We start from the raw sequence: 19,075 nt of genomic DNA on the forward strand, positions 1-19,075 counted from the left end.
TAATAATGATTCATGGGTCTAATACACTGTAATGAGTTCCCTCTTTGCAGTCCCTTTGATCTTACATTCATGTTTACTAACTGCAGGAAAAATTAGGCAAGTGATGGATGGGCACCCAAAGCTCAAGGTGGCCCATCTATCATGCTACAACTGCTCTTCTGTTTGTTAAATTAAGGAGTGTAGAGTTTGGGGACCATAAAAGACCATCAGTGTAGGCATAATGTTAGGTGGGTTTGTATGAAACAATTGAATTTTGAATAAGAAACTTACCAAATAATTACATATCCAAGAGCTTCCTACCTACGGCAGCCTAAAAATCCAAAATTGGCGGTAGCGCTAGCATTTGTTCAGGTGTAGTTGACATGCACCACCCAGTATTGGAACAGAGAGGGAACAACCAGGCAAAGAGAACCAATTCATTTTCTGCTGGCTCCCAAGTAGCATTGGTGGTTTCTGGTAGCCTTCTTTGTCGTTTTTGTTGGATGATTTTGGAGTTATTGGTGAAGTACTGTGTTTTTGGCTGTAGTGAATTGATCTTTGCATGTTGGATTCTAGTACATACAATGAGCATTAGGTTTTGTATGGAAGGATGCAAAACTAGGTTACTACAGGCAGTCAGCATGTTTGATTCTAGCACAGTGAGTGTTAGATTTTGTATAGAAGGATGCAAAACTAGATTACAGGCAGTCCCCAGTTATTTTAGGGGGGGTTGGTTGGGGCATCCTTTTACATGGCTTTGATGGTAAGTGAAAATTGCTGATAACTGAATTTGGCGCCGGTAAGTGGTTATTGGTATCTCCGTTAGAAATGTATCAGCACATTTCTGCACCGATAACTGGAAATCGGCATATTTCGGCACTAGACAAGCCCCTTCAAATCAGATCGCCAATAACCGGCGATTGCCTGTAGCTAACTCTAGTTATGGTCCTCAAACCATATGTGTAAAATTTAGGTATCAGGAGTGTAGGAAGGAGGTCACTTGTTCTGAATGCAATGAATGAGACTACTATAAGCAATGGGCAAAGTGGATAAGGATAGGAAAAGAAAGGCGGCTATAAAAGCCTAAAGTAAGCCAAACTTAGAATCTGTGCAAGTTACAGAATTAGTAGATGATAGTGCTGTTTCTTTGCCTATGATCCGTATATTTTCCCCTAACCCTCCCACTCCCATGTCACTAACTCCTATTCCAGGTTCCCATGCTCCAGATATTAGCATCATTGCCAGCCTCAGATTTAGATTTAATGAAGAAATTGAGTTATTACAGTAGTGATTGCAGTGATGGAATTGGGTTCATCTTTCAAAGCCTTAATGGAAAAAAGCAATATTCAAAGTGCAAGTGCAGTGTAGAGGAGGCAGCTGTCCCTCCCACTGGTGTTCCTAGATAAAGGTCCCTGTCCTGCTTCCCCGCACCGGGTAGAAGACATGCTGGAGGTCCAAGGGAGGCCAGTGGGGTTTGTCCATGAGCAGTCCCCCCCCCCTCAGTCAAGGCTGTTGACTGACCCCATGTATCGACGAAGCACCACTGGAAAGGTGTCTCTTTCAGTGCTCATTGTTTGTTGTCCAAATCTGATGATTCAACTCCCAGCAAAAGGCGTCGAGAGTGCTATCACATTTCTTTGTGGCCCATCAAGAGGTATTCCGCAGATGTGGACAGCACTTCTCCGCCTTCCAAGAAGTCCAGGGAGGCTAGTTTCAGTCCTCAGCCTCCATGCAGTTATGTGGTGCCGCCACCTGCTTATTCGGTAACGCCGCTTCACCCTATGTACTTAGGATAGCCTGGAGTCTTATCTCTCATCTGGACTGCCCGTTTGTGGCTCCCAAGCACAGGACTGAACCTATTAGATGCTCATCTTCTCCATCTGCAAAATCAGGTCTCATTTCAAAGTTGCCTATAACCCCTTGCCATCTTTCACCTGATTTAGAGCATTGAATGAAGAGGATGTAGGACAAGATTCCTCTCCTTCATCTGCCTACTCAGCATTATTGAGATATTTTCTCAATAATTTCCCTGTATATATAACTTGCTAAGTAATTATATAGCTACGGTTCCCTAACGTATGGCAGCTAAAAATTCTAAATTTGTGCTGTGGTGCTCCTTTCATTTATTTGTAGGTGAATAGGACCCACCCACTATCCAGGACTTAGGGAAACAAACTAACAAAGAGCCTCATTTGTTTCCTACTGGTTTCTGACTAACATTGGGAGTTTTCTGCAGCGACTTCATTGGGTATTTCAGATGTTTTATGGGCTGATACTTGCAGTATTCAAAATTTGTTGTTCAGTGTAGGGGACAGGAGTCCAGTAAAGACAATCCTTGTCCTGAGTGTCAAGATTGGGAAGACAAAACATGGAAGAATTTGAAATCTCACTTGAAAAACTTGATAGGGACAAGAAAAGGAAGGCAGCCCTTAGGGCTGAGAATAGGGCCAGTGCAGATTCTATTCCTGTATCAGTAGATAGTAAATCTGTTACTCCTCTTCCTCCTCCCATTGTTCTCCAATCATGAGTCCTCCTTCTGTACCACCTTCTCTGAATCCAGATTCCCATGATCATGCCATACAAGCCATTGCCAGCCTCGAATCAAGGTTTGAGAGTAAGTTCAATGTTTTTTTCTAACACCCTGATGGAAATAGTGGCTGCAGTTAGAAATCTGATAGAGAAAAAATGCAAGTGACATTGCAGTGATTAGTGAAAGTGCAGTGAATTTAGAGGAGGGAAGCTGGTGGGGTTTGCCTACAGGCAGTCACTCCCTCTGTCAAGCCTGGAAGGGTGTTTCTGTGTAACGACTTTCATCTGAATCGGGTCCGTCCACTCCTTCAAACAAGCACCTGCACAGCTAGCCAGCATCGTTGCGCCCACTTAAGAGACATACACAACCTGAAGTGTCATCACCTGTTGCCTCTAAGAGGTGCGAGTCCAGCCCGCAGCCTTCCTGTAGCTTCAAGGAAATATTCATTGATTATTTGCCCAGATAACCGCCCAAAGCGCCCGTTTGTTGGAGAGCATCAAATGTCCGACTTTGTGCAACAAACTAGTGAGCGTTAGACAACCAGCTCAGAGTACCCAGTGCCGACTTCCAGATACCCGACTGCTACCTGTGATCGACCAGCGCTAGCTGTTAAGCACCTGCATTCTTTTGTTGAGCACCCACATTATTCTGTTGAGTGCCCCCTCTTATTTCTGGAAGACAGTTGGACTGCTAATTCTCCTTTGTGTTCTCGAGTGCAAGGAGACATATTAGTCTCTTGGTCAATTAGCAGAGCTTATGAGTATTTTTAGGAAAGAGGCTCTTCCTGTCTCCTTGGATAAGAAACTTGCCAATTTTGTCAGAGGAAGAAGAGGAAGAGGTAGTGCAAGATTCTACTCCTTCCTCTGCTTGCTTTTCACTTTTGAGATACCTGCTTGACACCTTCCTGAACTTCGTTCTGGCTGCTCCCACACCTCCAGTATTTATGTATCTTCCTTATGAGGAAACACAATACAGAAGGTGTGAATCTGTCATAGTTAGTGCTTTTGTATGTTTTTAAGAATGCTCTTCATGAAGTGAATGACTCGCTTGCCTCCAAAAGAGAACGAGGCAAGGCTTCCTTTGCTTTTCTGCCTAACTAACTTATGAGAATGAAATATACTTTCTACCTGACAGATGAAGCTCCCTCCCTGGGAATGGCTGCTTCCTCCCAGGGAGACTTCTCAGTGCTGGTAGATGCTAACAGAAGTTCAGCCTTCTTATCCGCGAAGATTATGTTCTCTTCTTTGCAGCTTAGTCACCTTATTAAGAACTTGTTTAAGGTATTCAAAATCTTTACCTTTTTGGACTGTGCTGTCGGAGATGTAGCCAGGAAGATGGATCCATGTAGAGGCCTAGATCTGTCTTCACAACAAGATTTAAGAGACCTCATTAAATATTTAAACTACAAAACAAACTAGATCTAATGGCATTTCTTGGAATCTGGACATGTTTTAAAATAGCTGTCTGGTCCACCCTATGAACCTCTTCATTCTGTGCATTGAGAAACCTAACTAGAAGATTATCTTTCTAGTAGCTTTGGCAACAGTTAAGAGTATTAGCGAGAGCCAAGCCATAGACAAAAGAATTGGATTTTGGCATGGCAATGCAGTTTGCTCCAGGCTAAGAATAAGGACCTGTCTAACCCATGGCCTCGCTCATTCACCATCAAGAATGTGATGGATATTCTTGGACTGCAGGAAGTAGAGAGGCTTTTATGTCCAGTTAGAGCCTTGATATATTACATGCAAACAATGGAAAAGATTAGGGGCTCCTCAGATTTTCTCTGTTAAAAACCTGTCACATCCTCCCTCTAAAAATGCCTTGTCCTGCTTTCTTAGAAGCTTGATCATAGAGCTCAATCCCATACAGAAGAGGGTACGCTGTCATCTTTTAAAAGATAAGGCACACAAGGTGAGGGCTGTAGCAACTTTTTTCGTCTTCAGGCATTATATGTCCTTCACCAATATTTTGCAAGCAACATTCTGGAGGTGCAGTTCTGGACCTTTATCCATGGCTGGCATGGTGGTGGTGGGAGAGGAAGCATAGGGGATCCCCTTTCCCTCTTGCCTTCCTTCACCATGAAGTAAGGTATTGTGTTTTTTAGGGAAGCTTGGGGGTGCATTTTGGCTAGAGTGCTCACCAGTTCTAATTAGTGGTTTGAGTTGTGACATTTTAAAGTTTTTATGGTGTATTTAACAGTGTTGTGGTCCTATTCTGGTCTTCGCCCGGGTAAGGGGATGTTTTAGTAGCGATGCAAAGTTCCGACTTATGTAGGAGCTACCATGGGCTATACCTATCTCCAGTGCTCCCTTGCCAGGTAAGGAAACAACAAGCATTTTCTTTGTAAGGCAGTCCCCGGGTTACGACGGGTTCGGCTTGTGACGTTCCGAGGTTAAGGCGCTTTTCAATTATATTCATCAGAAATTATTTCCAGGGTTACGACGCATGTTCCAGGGTTACGACGCCTACAACACTGATCTGGCACAAGAAATATGACACCAAAAATGCAAAATAATCAATATTTGAAGGTTTTTGTACATGAAAACTTACCCAGCAGATATATACTTAGCTATAGACTCGGTCGTCCCGACAGAATTTCAAAACTCGCGGCACACGCGACAGGTAGGTCAGATGATCCCCCATTCCCGCCGCTGGGTGGTGGGATCCGGAACCATTCCCGTTTTCTAAGACATAATTTCTCTGTCGGTTGAACGGACAACACCTATTGTTCGTTCCTCCATCTTGGATTTCAACTCGTTTGCCGAGAATTTGGATTGGTTTTTTGGTGACGTATTCTGTTTTTTCTCTGGCTTGGCATACGCTTATTGTGGACTGTTTTTCGACTTTGGTATTGACTACTCTTTCACGATGTCTGACGCTAAGGCTTCACCTATGTTTAGGGTTTGTAGTAGGGAAGGTTGTAAAGTTAGGCTACCGAAATCGTCGGTAGACCCTCATAATGTTTGCTCTAAATGTAGAGAGAATGAATGTTCTTTTAATAACACCTGTATTGAGTGCGAGAACCTAACAGAGCTTGAATGGAAGGAGTTATCTTCTTACGTTAGGAAACTTGAAAGGGATAGAGTAAGGAAAGCTTCAGCTAGATCATCTAGTAGATCTTGTTCTTTAGAACAGGAAGTTCATAACTCTCCTATTACTAACGATTTTCCCTTAGCCACAGCTGCTTCTCCCCGTACTGAATCCAAAGATTCTTCCTCTGAAAGGGAAAAGTGAAAGCTTATATCAAGAAACTCCAGCCTCAGTTACGAGCGTTAAATGAAGGTAAGAGTGGTGATAGTGATTTGTGCAGTGTCCCCAGTGCAGTGGAGGGGGCGTCTGACCAGTTCCTCATTGCTCCTAGGCCTAGACCTCTTCCAAACTCCCAGGACCAGGGGAGGAGGAATGTCGAAAGCTGCAGGGAGGATGCAGAACATCCCCAACGGTCAGGCGTCCCTTCGGCAGATCCTGTTGTTAAGTCCCAGGGTGCCTTGGATAGCCGCAGAAAAGGCATCCTAAGGGAGTGTTTTTCGGCCTCGGACTCTTCCTCTCCTAAAAGAGGATGGAGTTCGGCCTCTCAATCGCGCCCTTTGAAGAGAACCTGGAAGGCGCCAAAAGGAGACGCGGCTGATTCCAGCCCAGAGCGTTTTCCCGAGTATTGGCCCTCGGATCCTAAGAAGGCGAGACAGGAGGAGCCCTCTCTTCAGGATCCAACGAAGAAGTTCCTGATTAACCTGCAGGAGCAGTTATCCTCTTTAGTAGGCTCTTTCGCTAAGGATTCGACAAGGAGGAAAGATGTTTCGCTCCCTGTTAAGAGTTCCTCTAAGCGCCCCTCTACGTATAAGAGAGAGACCACACACCCTCCAAGGTGTTTATCGCCTTCGTCGAGAGACTCTTCGGATAGGAGTTTTTCTCCTGACAGGCGATTCCTTTCGCCCTGTAGGCGTTCTTCTCCAAGAGATAAGCACCCTCCTTTGGACAAGGCTTTGAATCCTGGCAGACAGGAAGCACGTAGCCTCTCCCCTTCTAGACGCCGTGAATCGAGCAGAAGTCTTGATCGGTTTAGGTTCAAAGAACCGGAAGAGAACCTAAACCAATTCAAGTATAAGGATCCTTTGGGACTACAGGACCAGGATTGGAAGGAGCCAGTCAGGCGCAAAGAGGCAGTGAGACACAAGGAAGGGCGTCAAGAGCCTCGCAAGCCCCAGGATGCAGGGCGTCAGGAGTCAGTTAGACGGCAAGAGTCAGGACGCCAGGAGTCAGGGCGCCAGGAGTCAGGACGCCAGGAGCCTGCTAGGTGTCAGGAGTCAGGGCGCAGGGAGCCTTTCAAGCGCCCTGAATCAGGACGTCAGGAGCCTATCAAGCGCCGAGAGTCTTGCGAACCTCAAGTGACTAGGCAACAAGAGTCTAGTAGGCGCAAGAATGTTTCTGGCCGCCAGAAGCCTCATTCTTCGTATAGAAGTTTTTCTATAATTCAGCGCTCTCCTTCTCGGGAAAGGAGTACTTCTCCCGGGAAGAGCCCGATCACTTCCAAACGGTCTCCTTCAGTTGATCCTTTGGAAGAAGTTTCGGATGAGGTCAAGCCTGAGATGTAGCAGTTTCGGACTACAAGAGGCTCTCTCTTCTACTTCTCAAGGAGTTCGGAGACTCCCTTCATCCTGCTGATCCGCCTTCTCCAGGATCTTTAATGTCCAGTACCAAGGCTCATAAGTCTTCTTCTTTCGTCAAGATGCGGCCTGCTTTATGTATGAAAAAGGCTTTGAAGACCTTTTCAGAATGGTTAGCCTCAAGAAGGGAAGCGGGCAAAACAGTTTTTTCCTGCCCTCCTTCCAAGTTAACAGGGAAACCTGGAAGGTGGTATGAGACCAAGGAACCCATGGGGTTAGGCCTCCCTTCATCCGCAGACGCGGACTTTGCTTCTCTAGTAGACTCATCCAGGAGGAAGTCGTTGCTTTCTGCTAAAGCAACATGGGGCATGTGTGAGCTTGACCATCTTCTAAAGGGTCTCTTTAAGACTCTAGAAGTTTTCAATTTCATGGACTGGGTATTGGGAGCATTAGCCAAGAGAGCTCAGGACACCGACTTTGTCTCGATGGAAGAACTTTCAAGTGTCCTGGCTTGCTTGGACAGAGCAGTTATGGACGGCTCCGTAGAAGTTGCCTCGCTTTTTGGAACTGGAGTCCTAAAGAAGAGATCGGTCTTTAGCTCTTTTCTAGCAAGAGCCGTATCACCCTTACAAAGATCCTCTCTTCTTTTCGCCCCTTTTTCCTCTCATCTGTTCCCACAGGAGACAGTTAAGGAGGTTGCAAAATCTCTAACGGAGAAGGCAACTCAGGATCTCCTCACACACTCAGCTAAGAAGTTTAGGCCAGCCGTGCCTAATGAAAAAAGAGAGAGAACCTCTTTTGTACAGCCCTTTCGAGGTGCCTCCTCTTCTAGAACCCCTCTTAGAGGTCGCAGACCAGAACGAAGGAGTAGACCATCTAGAAGGTCCTTCGGGAAGTCTAGATGAACAGAGAGTCCTCCAGACAAAAGTAGGCGCCAGACTACTCCAGTTTGCAAAAGTCTGGGCGCAGAAGGGAGCGGATTCTTGGTCCCTCTCGATCCTGAAAAAAGGATACTTGATCCCCTTCAGGGAAAATCCTCCCTTGACGACAACTCCAAGGGAGTTGACTGCAAGATACTCGGATTCGGTCCGAAGACTAGCTATTTTGCAGGCAGTGGAACAGATGATTTCCAAAGAAGCGGTAGAACTGGTTCAAGATCTCCAGTCTCCAGGATTTTACAATCGGTTGTTCCTGGTACCGAAAGCATCGGGCGGATGGAGACCGGTGCTAGACGTCAGTGCCCTGAATTTCTTTGTTATGAAGAAGAAATTCTCGATGGAGACGTCTTCCTCTGTTCTGTCTGCTCTTCCTCCAGGGGACTGGATGGTGTCCCTGGACCTTCAAGATGCGTATTTCCATGTGCCAATTCATCCGGCATCACGGAAATACCTAAGATTCATGTTCCAAGGGAAAGTATTCCAGTTCCGAGCGATGTGTTTCGGACTTTCGACTGCACCTCAAGTCTTCACGGACATCATGAAGAATGTAGCTTATTGGCTACATCTAGAAGGGATCAGGATCTCATTATATCTGGACGATTGGCTAATAAGAGCCCAATCGGAGAAACAATGTCTGGAGGACCTTTTCTTTACTCTGAAATTGACAAAGTCCCTGGGACTTTTAGTCAATCACGAGAAATCCATGCTGACTCCCCAGCAAAGCATTGTCTATCTGGGGATTCAGATGGATTCTCGGGAGAAATGGGATTGGAAGTCCCAAGATCTGGGAAAAACCTTTCCGATCTCGAAGGGAATCAAGGAGAATATCCTCTGGTGGTTAGATCCACAAAAACTAAACAAGGGGATCTCCCTTCACTTACAGAACCCTCGCCTAGCGTTATTTGCAGACGCCTCAGATTCAGGGTGGGGAGCAACCCTAGGTTCGGAAGAAGTGTCAGGCACCTGGGAAGGAGAACAAGTGTCCTGGCACATAAACAAGAAAGAACTAACAGCCATTCATCTAGCTCTAGTTTGTTTTGAGGAACAGGTCTCAGGTCTGGTGATTCAAATTCACTCGGACAACACAACAGCCCTTGCATATATAAAGAAACAGGGGGGGACACATTCCTTTTCCCTGTACGAATCAGCAAAGGATCTGCTGATTTGGGCTCAGGAAAGGAAGATCTTTCTTCTCACAAGGTTTGTGCAGGGAGAGAGAAATGTCCGGGCGGATCTGTTGAGCAGGAAAGACCAAGTCCTACCCACGGAATGGACTCTCAATTCTCAGATTTGCCAACAACTGTGGCATCTGTGGGGAAGGCCCAATATAGACCTGTTTGCGACCAACAGGAATCACAGACTAGAAAACTATTGCTCCCCGATCTCGGATCCGCAAGCAGTAGCCATAGACAGCTTTCTGCTAGATTGGACAGGCCTAGACACATACGCCTTCCCTCCTTTCAAGATAGTAGGGGAAGTATTGAGGAAGTTCGCTTGCTCAGAAGGAACAAAAATGACCCTCATCGCTCCTTTCTGGCCAGCTCTCGATTGGTTCACAGAGGTGCTGGAGTGGGTAGTAGATTTTCCAAGATCGCTTCCACTGAGGAACGATCTTCTCAAACAGCCCCACTTCGACAGATTTCACAAGAACCTCCCCGCGCTAAGTCTGACCGCCTTCAGACTGTCGAAGGACTCGTCAGAGCAAGAGGTTTTTCGCGCGAAGTGGCGAAGGCTATTGCAAGAGCCAGAAGAGCTTCCACCTCTAGGGTGTATCAGTCGAAGTGGGAGTTGTTTAGAAGATGGTGTAAGAATAAGAAAATATCCTCTTCCAGTACCTCTGTAGCTGAAATCGCTGATTTTCTTCTCTATTTGAGAAAGGACTGTAACCTGGTAGTATCGACATACAGGAGTATGCTGGCCTCAGTTTTTCGACATAGAGGACTAGACCTTACTAATAATAAAGATCTCCATGACCTTATAAGGTCTTTCGAAACCACGAAAGACCAGATAATCAAGAAACCGAGTTGGAACTTGGATGTGGTCCTTAAGTTCCTAATGTCAGAAAAATTCGTACCGTCTCACACAGCTTCATTTAGAGACTTAACTAGAAAGTCCTTATTTCTGTTTGCATTAGCAACAGCTAAGAGAATTAGCGAGTTGCAAGCCTTGGAAGGTAAAGTTGGTTTTAGGAAGGATTCAGCGGTGTGCACCTTTAAACCCCTTTTTCTAGCAAAAAAACGAAAATCCCTCAAAAACCCTTGGCCAAAGAAGCTTTGAGAATAAAAGGACTATCTTCACTAACAGGAAGGAAGAACTAGAAAGGACTTTGTGTCCAGTCAGGGCACTCAAGTTCTACCTGAAGAAAAAAGTGTTGCTGGGAGGTACAGAGGAAAGTCTTTGGTGCTTCGGTAAAAGATCCGAAAAAGATCGATTTCAAAGATGCCCTTACGTTCTTATAAAGGATGTAATAAAGGAAGCTCACCTTACTTGCAATGAAGAGCACCTCAAGATTCTCAGAGTAAGAGCACATGAAGTGAGAGCCATAGCTACGTCAATGGCATTTCACAAAACATGGTCTCTTCAGGGCGGACTAATAGAGTCAACTTTTTGGAGATGTAATTCTGTGTTTGCCTCCAATTACCTAAGAGACGTAAAAATTTCTTACGAAAAGTGCTTTGCTCTGGGAGCGTATGTTTCGGCGAATTCAGTGCTGGGAGGAGCTGAGGCTAATCCTTCTTAACTTACTTTAGTGTTTAAATTTGTCTTTATTTGTGGTTGTTTTTATTGGTTGATTTGTTTTCAGAGGGCATAGGGGACCCTCTTGCAATTCATAGGTTATAAAAGTACTAACATGGTCAGGTGATCGGGATTGGCTTCAGTGCTCCTTGTGTTTACTTATAGAAACCTTAACTCTGTCATGTAAGAGGGCTAGTCCCCATTGATATGACAAAGGTCAAGGCTCTACCATGTAAGTGGGTCAGCCCCCATTGGTACGATCCAGAGTAGGCTCTGTCGCGTAAGCGGGCTAGCCCCCATTGACACGATCCAAAGAGTTATTCAGCCATAGGTCCATACCTCGCTGGGACTCTTGAGGCAGGCAGACTCATCGACAGTAGTCATGAAGTCTTCAGCCCAATCAGATAGGAACCATGGATTATTATATCCAAGAATATATGTTGTTTTTCCCTGTTTTTTTTAATGTATTTACTATAAGTATTATCATTATGTTTTAGCTGTCTCTTACCCTCCACCAAGGGTGCCAATCAGCTAAGTATATATCTGCTGGGTAAGTTTTCATGTACAAAAATGATATTGTTAAGATACAATAAAGTTTTGTACATACTTACCTGGCAGATATATACGATTAATGGCCCACCCATCCTCCCCTCAGGAGACAGGTGGAAGAGAAATTATGTCTTAGAAAACGGGAATGGTTCCGGATCCCGCCACCCAGCGGCGGGAATGGGGGATCACCTGACCTTCCTGTCGCATGTGCCGCGAGTTTTGAAATTCTGTCGGGACGACCGAGTCTATAGCTAAGTATATATCTGCCAGGTAAGTATGTACAAAACTTTATTGTATCTTAACAATATCATTTTTCTTAGGATTTTTGACAATGTTCCAGCTTACGACGATTTTTGGGTTACAACGCGTCTCAAGAACGGAACCCCCGTCGTAACCCGGGGACTGCCTGTATATATATGTTGGCGATTGTTCCATGTCAAATATATTATTCAAATACATTGGACACCCTGTATTCGTGGGGGATGGGTACCAGACCCCAGCAAATAGCTAAAAGCTGCAAATATTTAAAACCCCTCTCAAAATGCTGATAACCCCTTATTTTGATAGTTAAAAAAACAAAAACCCTCTAAAAATGCTTATATGTACCTAGTTTAATAGTTTTATCACAGAAAGTGCATTTAGTCACAAATATATGAAAATACAGTAATTTGCAAATATTTCTCAGTGAAAAATACAGCAAATAAGCAAAATTTTTCTGCGAATAATGGGTATGCATGGTCCAGAGAAAAATCTGTGGCTAGAAGAGTGCAAATTGTGAATAGCAGGGATTGACTGTAATGCTTTGAGATGGATCCCATCCCCTGTCAATGTGGAATCTTCTATGTAATTACTTGGTAATTTTCTTTTGTAAAAATGGCATTTTTATAATGAAATTTCTACATATACTGTTTACCAAGAAATTACATGATCGGAGCGCTCCCTCCTCCCCTTGCATGGACATAAGGGCACAAACTAATTGGAGCTCTCTGCCAGGTTGTTCCCTCTCTCGGTCCTGATAGTGGGCAGGGCATTTTGTTAACTACTCGAACAAATTCTAGCACTATTGCTAATTTTAAATTTTTAGGCTGCTCTTAGGTATGTAATTAATTATTTAGTAATTGTATGTGAAACTTAATTTTATTATGAAAATGTCATTTTTATAAAATATGAATTTTTTGTGTATGAATGCCATGTAATAATTTTCTGCTTCCATAACTTTACTGTAAGGTAACTTAAATTTTAAAACAATCACTTCAATTGCTTCAGTGATAAGATATTGGTAATGCACTTTAGTATAACATTGTGATACATGAAAAATTATAGTTCTGTAAATATTTGTAAATATGTACTGTACCTTGTATTTTTCAGCTCTAGTTTTCCACCAAGGATACATTTTACAACCAAAATTCAGTACTGTATATCTGTATACTGTTCCTTAATGCGTGTAGAAAATAATTTCCCTATAAAATAAGAAATATTATGTTATGCTGTAATTAATAACACCGTAGTCCCATTAGTCAGTGTTTCTTTTGTGTTTTAGGTACAGTTTGAAACCTAGAGGAATACTGGGGAGTTCTCTAACTGGAGCACATAATGCTGGACCTAAAAAAATTTTGAGGTACTTCAGAAGATCAGCAAGGAAGCTTTTATTCAGTAATTCTGAATTGATAAGGACCTTAATTCAGAAATCCCATTTAGCTGCATCTAGTGATAATTCTACACAGTGTTATATTCCCTTAGAGTTAACATACGCAGAACTGAATGAAGTTAAGTACAAAATTATTTCAGGGAACCAACCCAAACAGGAAATAGAAGAGTCTCTCCTAGAATTTGACAGTGAAGATGAAGAGAAAGGTATTAAAAGTGAGGAAGCTGAGTGTGCTTTCTGGCAAAAGAAAGCAAAGGAGTACAATGAAAGACTTGGTCAGGAACCTTCTAACACTGATTTATGGCTTGAGTTTGTAAAATTCCAAGATAAATCATTTAAATACATCTTCAGTGACGAGGAAAATGGAAAGAAGAAAAAAGCTAGTTTAAAAGCAATTGCTGAGAGAAAAATATCAATTTTAGATTCTGCTATAAAGAAGAATGTGAGATCCTTAGACTTGTACTTTGAGCGATTAGTGATAGGTCAAGACATCTGGGATGACAAGAAGATTAAACAGGAGTGGGGTGCAGTCATTATTAATTTTCCAAATAAGCTGGAGGTTTGGTATCGATATTTGGCCTTCATGCAGACCAATTTAACATCCTTCAGTCTGACAAGTGTCGTTAATACTTTTGCTAAGTGCACAGAAAAATTACAGCAAATGAAAAGTGGTGCTTTCCTTACTCATGCACCACCAAAGGACTTGGGAAAGTGCCTTGTAGACATAACTGTCCAGTTGGCCTTTGTTTGGAAGCAAGCTGGCTATATGGAAAGGTCAGTTGGTTTATTTCAAGCTTTAGTAGAGTTAAATCTCTTTGCCCCACCGCATGCTAAGTCGAAGAATATAACGTTAGATGCCAAATTAGCTCTGTTTGAGGCATTTTGGGACTCCAGAGCTCCAAGGTATGTAAAAGTTATATTTTTTTATACTAAGGACATCTTATCAAAGTGATAAGTGAAATTTTTTTGTGATGGTATGATACTGTGATCACTTTAAATTCTGTTTTATCATTTCTAATGTAGTAACAAGTCACAGTATAGTTCTACATATTCTCTTATTGTATTTGGTCAAAGCTAAAATGAGAATCGGAAAGATCCAGTGTGAATGGTTAGCTTTGGCTATCTCCCTATTTTTGTTGTTATATGTTAGTTTAGTGAGACCCCTGAATTACATAGTATTTAATAAGACCCTTGAATTACATATTCAGACTGATAGGGGTTGCCCACACAATTTATTGTTGAACAGGAAGTGGAAATTTGAGGAAACATATTGGGGAGATAAACACATTGGGGTATGTTTATATAGTACAGATCCTCTTGCTTTTGCCATCCTGTGTGTGATGTGATATATGATCAACATCAAATGGCAAATGTCCTTGTTGTGACAGTTTGTAAGACTGATATAATTTTAACTTTCTTGGAGAGGGTCCAAATTTAAATACCAGACAAAGAATAGGTTATGATAGGACAAATGTTAAAAAAAGTGATAAGAATATTACAGTCAACCCTCGTTAAACCGGACCTCATTAATCTGGATATCAGATAAGACGGACACCAAAGGGGTCAGCTGATTTAAAATAAATTATTTTCATCCACGATTTAATATAGTTACTGTTCCTCTGCTTATGACAAACCATTTTCCTTCTTACGGGCAGTCCCTGGCTATTGATGGGGGGGGGGTTCCGTTTCAACGGCTTGACTATAAGCGAAAATCGCAGATAACCGAAAATTGGTGATTTTTGGCAGTGATAACTGGTTAAGGTGGCCGGCCGGTTAATGCCATTTTTTAAGGACAGGACTTTGGTATTCATACCACTTGATAATGTTGTGCTTGTTTTATTTTCTTCGTTGTTGTTTGGGTTTGCGTTTATGTCCTTACGGGTTTCTTTTATTCTCTTTCTCTCTTCTCTTCCCCTTATAGTCAGTCTTCTCTGGTAGCTTATTGGTATTGTTTGGAAGGTTATCTGTTATATGGGCTAACCTTCAATTATCACTTGCGGTGAGTTTTTCTTTTCTTAGGAACATTGTAGATTAATTTCTTTTCATTTTCCAGTCTCTCAGGAGGGTTTGGTATGGATACTTATCCTTAGATTCTTGGCAAGTTAAACACCACTTAATTAATCTTACTTATAATTAACTAAGTCACAGTTCAAAAGTTTTACACAACACTACACAAGGAACAGAGGGAGAATGGACATAGCCTCCCCGTATAAGGCTTAGATCCTAACTGAGTTTCTCTGAGTCCTCAAGTGAAGCCTCAACCTAACTCACACAGTTAAGCTCCTCCTTAACTTCTAGTAAGACGCATCCTACTACTTCTTGAGTGGCTTTCCTTACTAACAGTGCCACCCCTAGATTAGTCTTATTGGTTCCGTTTCTCTACGGTAACCACCCACTGAAGGTATCAAAGTTCAGCTTTTCCACTGGAGTTTGCAACTTCTGTTTTGGCAAACTGCTGCCTGTGTTTAGTCTCGTTTTCGAAACTGCTATTTCTGCAGTCTGATACTGCCACACATCTACTCCCTTTTCTACCTCTCCTAGTAGATTCTTTCATTACTCTACCCTCACTCTATATATATTTCTACCACTGGATTTTCCTATCTAATTGTCCCTACATATTTATAGACGGACTCCTGTTGTTTCCTAACAATAAGGTGACTTGGGACATCTCCAAACCACATATGATTTTCGCCTTTGACCTCCGGTTTTGTGACGCCAGGGCAATTTATCCTGAAAATAACCATTTTTCAAACTATCTCCTCCCTTGATATTTAATATTAAGACCTGGGATTACTACCATATATAGACCTGATGAAGACCTCCAATCACATGAGGAGTTTTTTTCTAAAAGTAATTTTTTTGTTAGAAATAAATTTTTCATTATGGTAAAAAATAAACCCTATAAATCAGGAAATAAAAAAGATGAAACAAAAATGGGAAAAAAGGGCTCCATTTGATTGTTCTATAATGTCTTTTTGAGTTATATACCAAATTTCAGTGCTATAGCTTTAAAACTAAGTGAGAAGATAGATTTTGAAGGTCAGTAAGTTTAGTTTTTAGATACGGGCATTCAAAGTTTTCCTTTGTATTTTTATAAAGACAATGTAATAAAATAATTATATATATATATAGATAGGATATATATTTATATAGTAAGTATAGATGGATAGTATAGGTATATATATGGTATATATATATAGATATATATATATATATATATGTATATATATATATATATATATATATATATATAATATATATATATAGTATATATATATATTAATATATATGTATATATATATGTATATATATATGTATATATATATATATATATATAGATATATATATATATTGATATATATTATATATATATTATATATATATATATATATATATATATATATATATATATATACATATATATATATATATATATATATATGGTATATATGTAGGTATGTATGTATTAATGTATGTATGTATTGTATGTATGTATATATTAATATTAATATAATATATATAATATATATATATATAATATATATATATATATATATATATATATATATATATATATACTATATATATCATACATATATACATAACAATATATGCCTATATACATACTATATATATATATATATATATATATATATATATATATGATATATATATATATGTAAATATATATATCATCTATATATATATATATATATATATACTATATATATATATATTATATATATATATAACATATACAACATAACATATACACATATACTATACATACATACATACATCTATACACTGTAGTCAGCAAAGTCCATCAAAAACATAATAAAATCCATGGTTTATTACACATAAACTCGGTGCATCATCAGTCTGTAAAATTAAATATACTCATTAAAAATATTATAAATGCCAGTAGGTAATATTTAAATAAATAAAAAAAAATTATTAAAAAAAAATTCACAAGAATTGTGTCAATAATAAAAGAGAGACCCAGTGCCTAACAACCTGTTAGAGTGGAGAAGGAAGAACGAATGGTAGAGACTGCAGACCTACCAAAGACTTCAGTTTCGCTAGATATAGAGGAGCAGCAGATATGTTGGATTTAAAAGACGGGACCAGCCGTTTTAATGTATAAAGACTCATGGGTGGTGAGGTAGTTACTGTGGCTTGTTCCACCAATAATAGAAAAATGTTTCTTATCGACTTGAATCGTGCATATGGATGAATGGTTCCTAATATTAGAGAATTCAGGTTTGCTAATTCTCTGTCCCGTTCTGAAACTATATCCCATGTGACTGCAATATCTCATCTGCAGCAACCTTTGGCAAGAACCAACATAAATACTGAGACATCCCAATCACTTAAATTTGTACATAATTTTGAGATATTCTTAGATTATATCAACACACAACATCAAATATCATTTTATAACTTCATAATGTATAATTTTCTTTAAAAAGGGATTTTGACGTAAGGAAAAATCTATTTCTGGGCGATTGGTTCGTGTCGCCAGCGAAATATCCTTTAATAAAGAAAAGGTCAGTACAACTGACTCGCTCACCCTCCAAGAGGGTGTCGGTATGAACACTATGGCGAGTGAGACCACTACCACGAACCGCTTGCCAATAGAAATCTCCCACTACAAAATCCCCACAAGAGGAGAGCCGACCCACAGAGTGGGCAGCAACTACTACTACTCCATCCCCATGCTGCCGACTGCTGCGCCTCTGGTGGCCATCCTGAAGTTAGCAGACAATCTTGAGCGATGGGATGGGCAGGGCGGGATTTCGCTGGCGACACGAACCAATCGCCCAGAAATAGATTTTTCCTTACGTCAAAATCCCTTTTCTGGGCTCAGTTCGTGTCGCTGCGCGAAATCGTACCAGAGAAATAGCACAAGATTGTAAAGAATAAAATCAAATAGACAAAAAGGGTCTCAAATAAAAGATAACATAAAATAAAGAAATATAATTGCTAATAGATATACATATACACAATGATACAAAAATAGAAATATTACTTAAATTAAACTTAATGCTAATAATATTTCTTAAATTTAACTTAAATTAACATATATACAGGGCTTACATGGAATATATGTTGAAATCAGTATCTGGTGTATTAGATATTATGTACAAAGAACTCAAAGCAATTATAACAATAAATTGAATAGAACAAACTTCAATAATAACATAAAAAAGGGAATGTATATGACTTAATATACAAAACCCGTAACCATTGTAAATACGATGTGTCCCCTAGCATAAAAATAAGGGGATCACATCAAAGAGATCATTATATACAATCAATTGTGAGTGACCCTAGCAAAAAAATAAGGGGGCACACCCACTATAAACCAATCATAAGAAAAAGCAAGCTAAGGACTCAAGGTAAACGTAGATGAACATGGCAGGTATAGACGAACTGTTGGGTGAGATAGGTAGAAAGGAGGACTGGATCTTCTACTAAAGATTAAGCAGAGTCGGGGGAAACTATGTTACCCGCCGCAACTGCTGAAAATTTCAGAGCTTCCAAGGACTTTAAGTAATGACGCTTAAATACTGTCGGCGATTTCCAACCAGTATATTTTTTTTCAACTCATCGAAATTCATATGTTGGAAATAGTTAATTGAGGTGGCTACTGCCCTGACATCATGTGCTTTAGGGAAGGAGTCAGGATTGGCTTGCTTAATAAAGTACAGGATCTGCTGCCTGATGCCTTTAATAGATAAAGTACCACCTTTTTCTCTCTTAAAGAGAGGACCCGATGAGGATGAGGAGGTCCTGGACAGAAAGGCTCGTAAGGTCGATACTGGGCAAAGAGAAATATCTTGTGGAAGGGGTACAACCTTCCATGGTTCCCAACCTCATCAAAGGATCTTCATTCTTTGCTATAAAACTACGTTCCGGAGAAAGTAGCACTTCCCCCCCTGTGAAGAAATTCAACATGATCCGGGTCCCTGGATAATGCCGACAGTTCTGAAATTCTAGCTCCTGAAGCCAAGCTTAATAAAAATAGAGTTTTTCTTAAGAGCATTATAAATGAACATGTGTCATTATCAGTTTCTGAAGCCAGCTT

General features: G+C 40.8%; 1 protein-coding gene across 2 annotated transcripts in view; it reads left to right on the forward strand.

Annotated features, from left to right (window-relative positions):
• The window catches only part of LOC135201847 (nuclear exosome regulator NRDE2-like), a 106,976-nt gene that overhangs the window by 51,746 nt on the left and 36,155 nt on the right, over positions 1-19,075 (forward strand). For both annotated transcript variants that reach the window (XM_064231134.1, XM_064231135.1), the window contains exon 5: positions 12,877-13,887. In XM_064231134.1, the coding sequence (XP_064087204.1) occupies positions 12,877-13,887 (1,011 nt within the window). The remainder of the gene's footprint in view (positions 1-12,876; positions 13,888-19,075) is intronic.

This window comes from Macrobrachium nipponense, chromosome 28 (genome assembly GCF_015104395.2).
Source record: "Macrobrachium nipponense isolate FS-2020 chromosome 28, ASM1510439v2, whole genome shotgun sequence".
Taxonomy (NCBI): Eukaryota; Metazoa; Arthropoda; class Malacostraca; order Decapoda; family Palaemonidae; genus Macrobrachium; species Macrobrachium nipponense.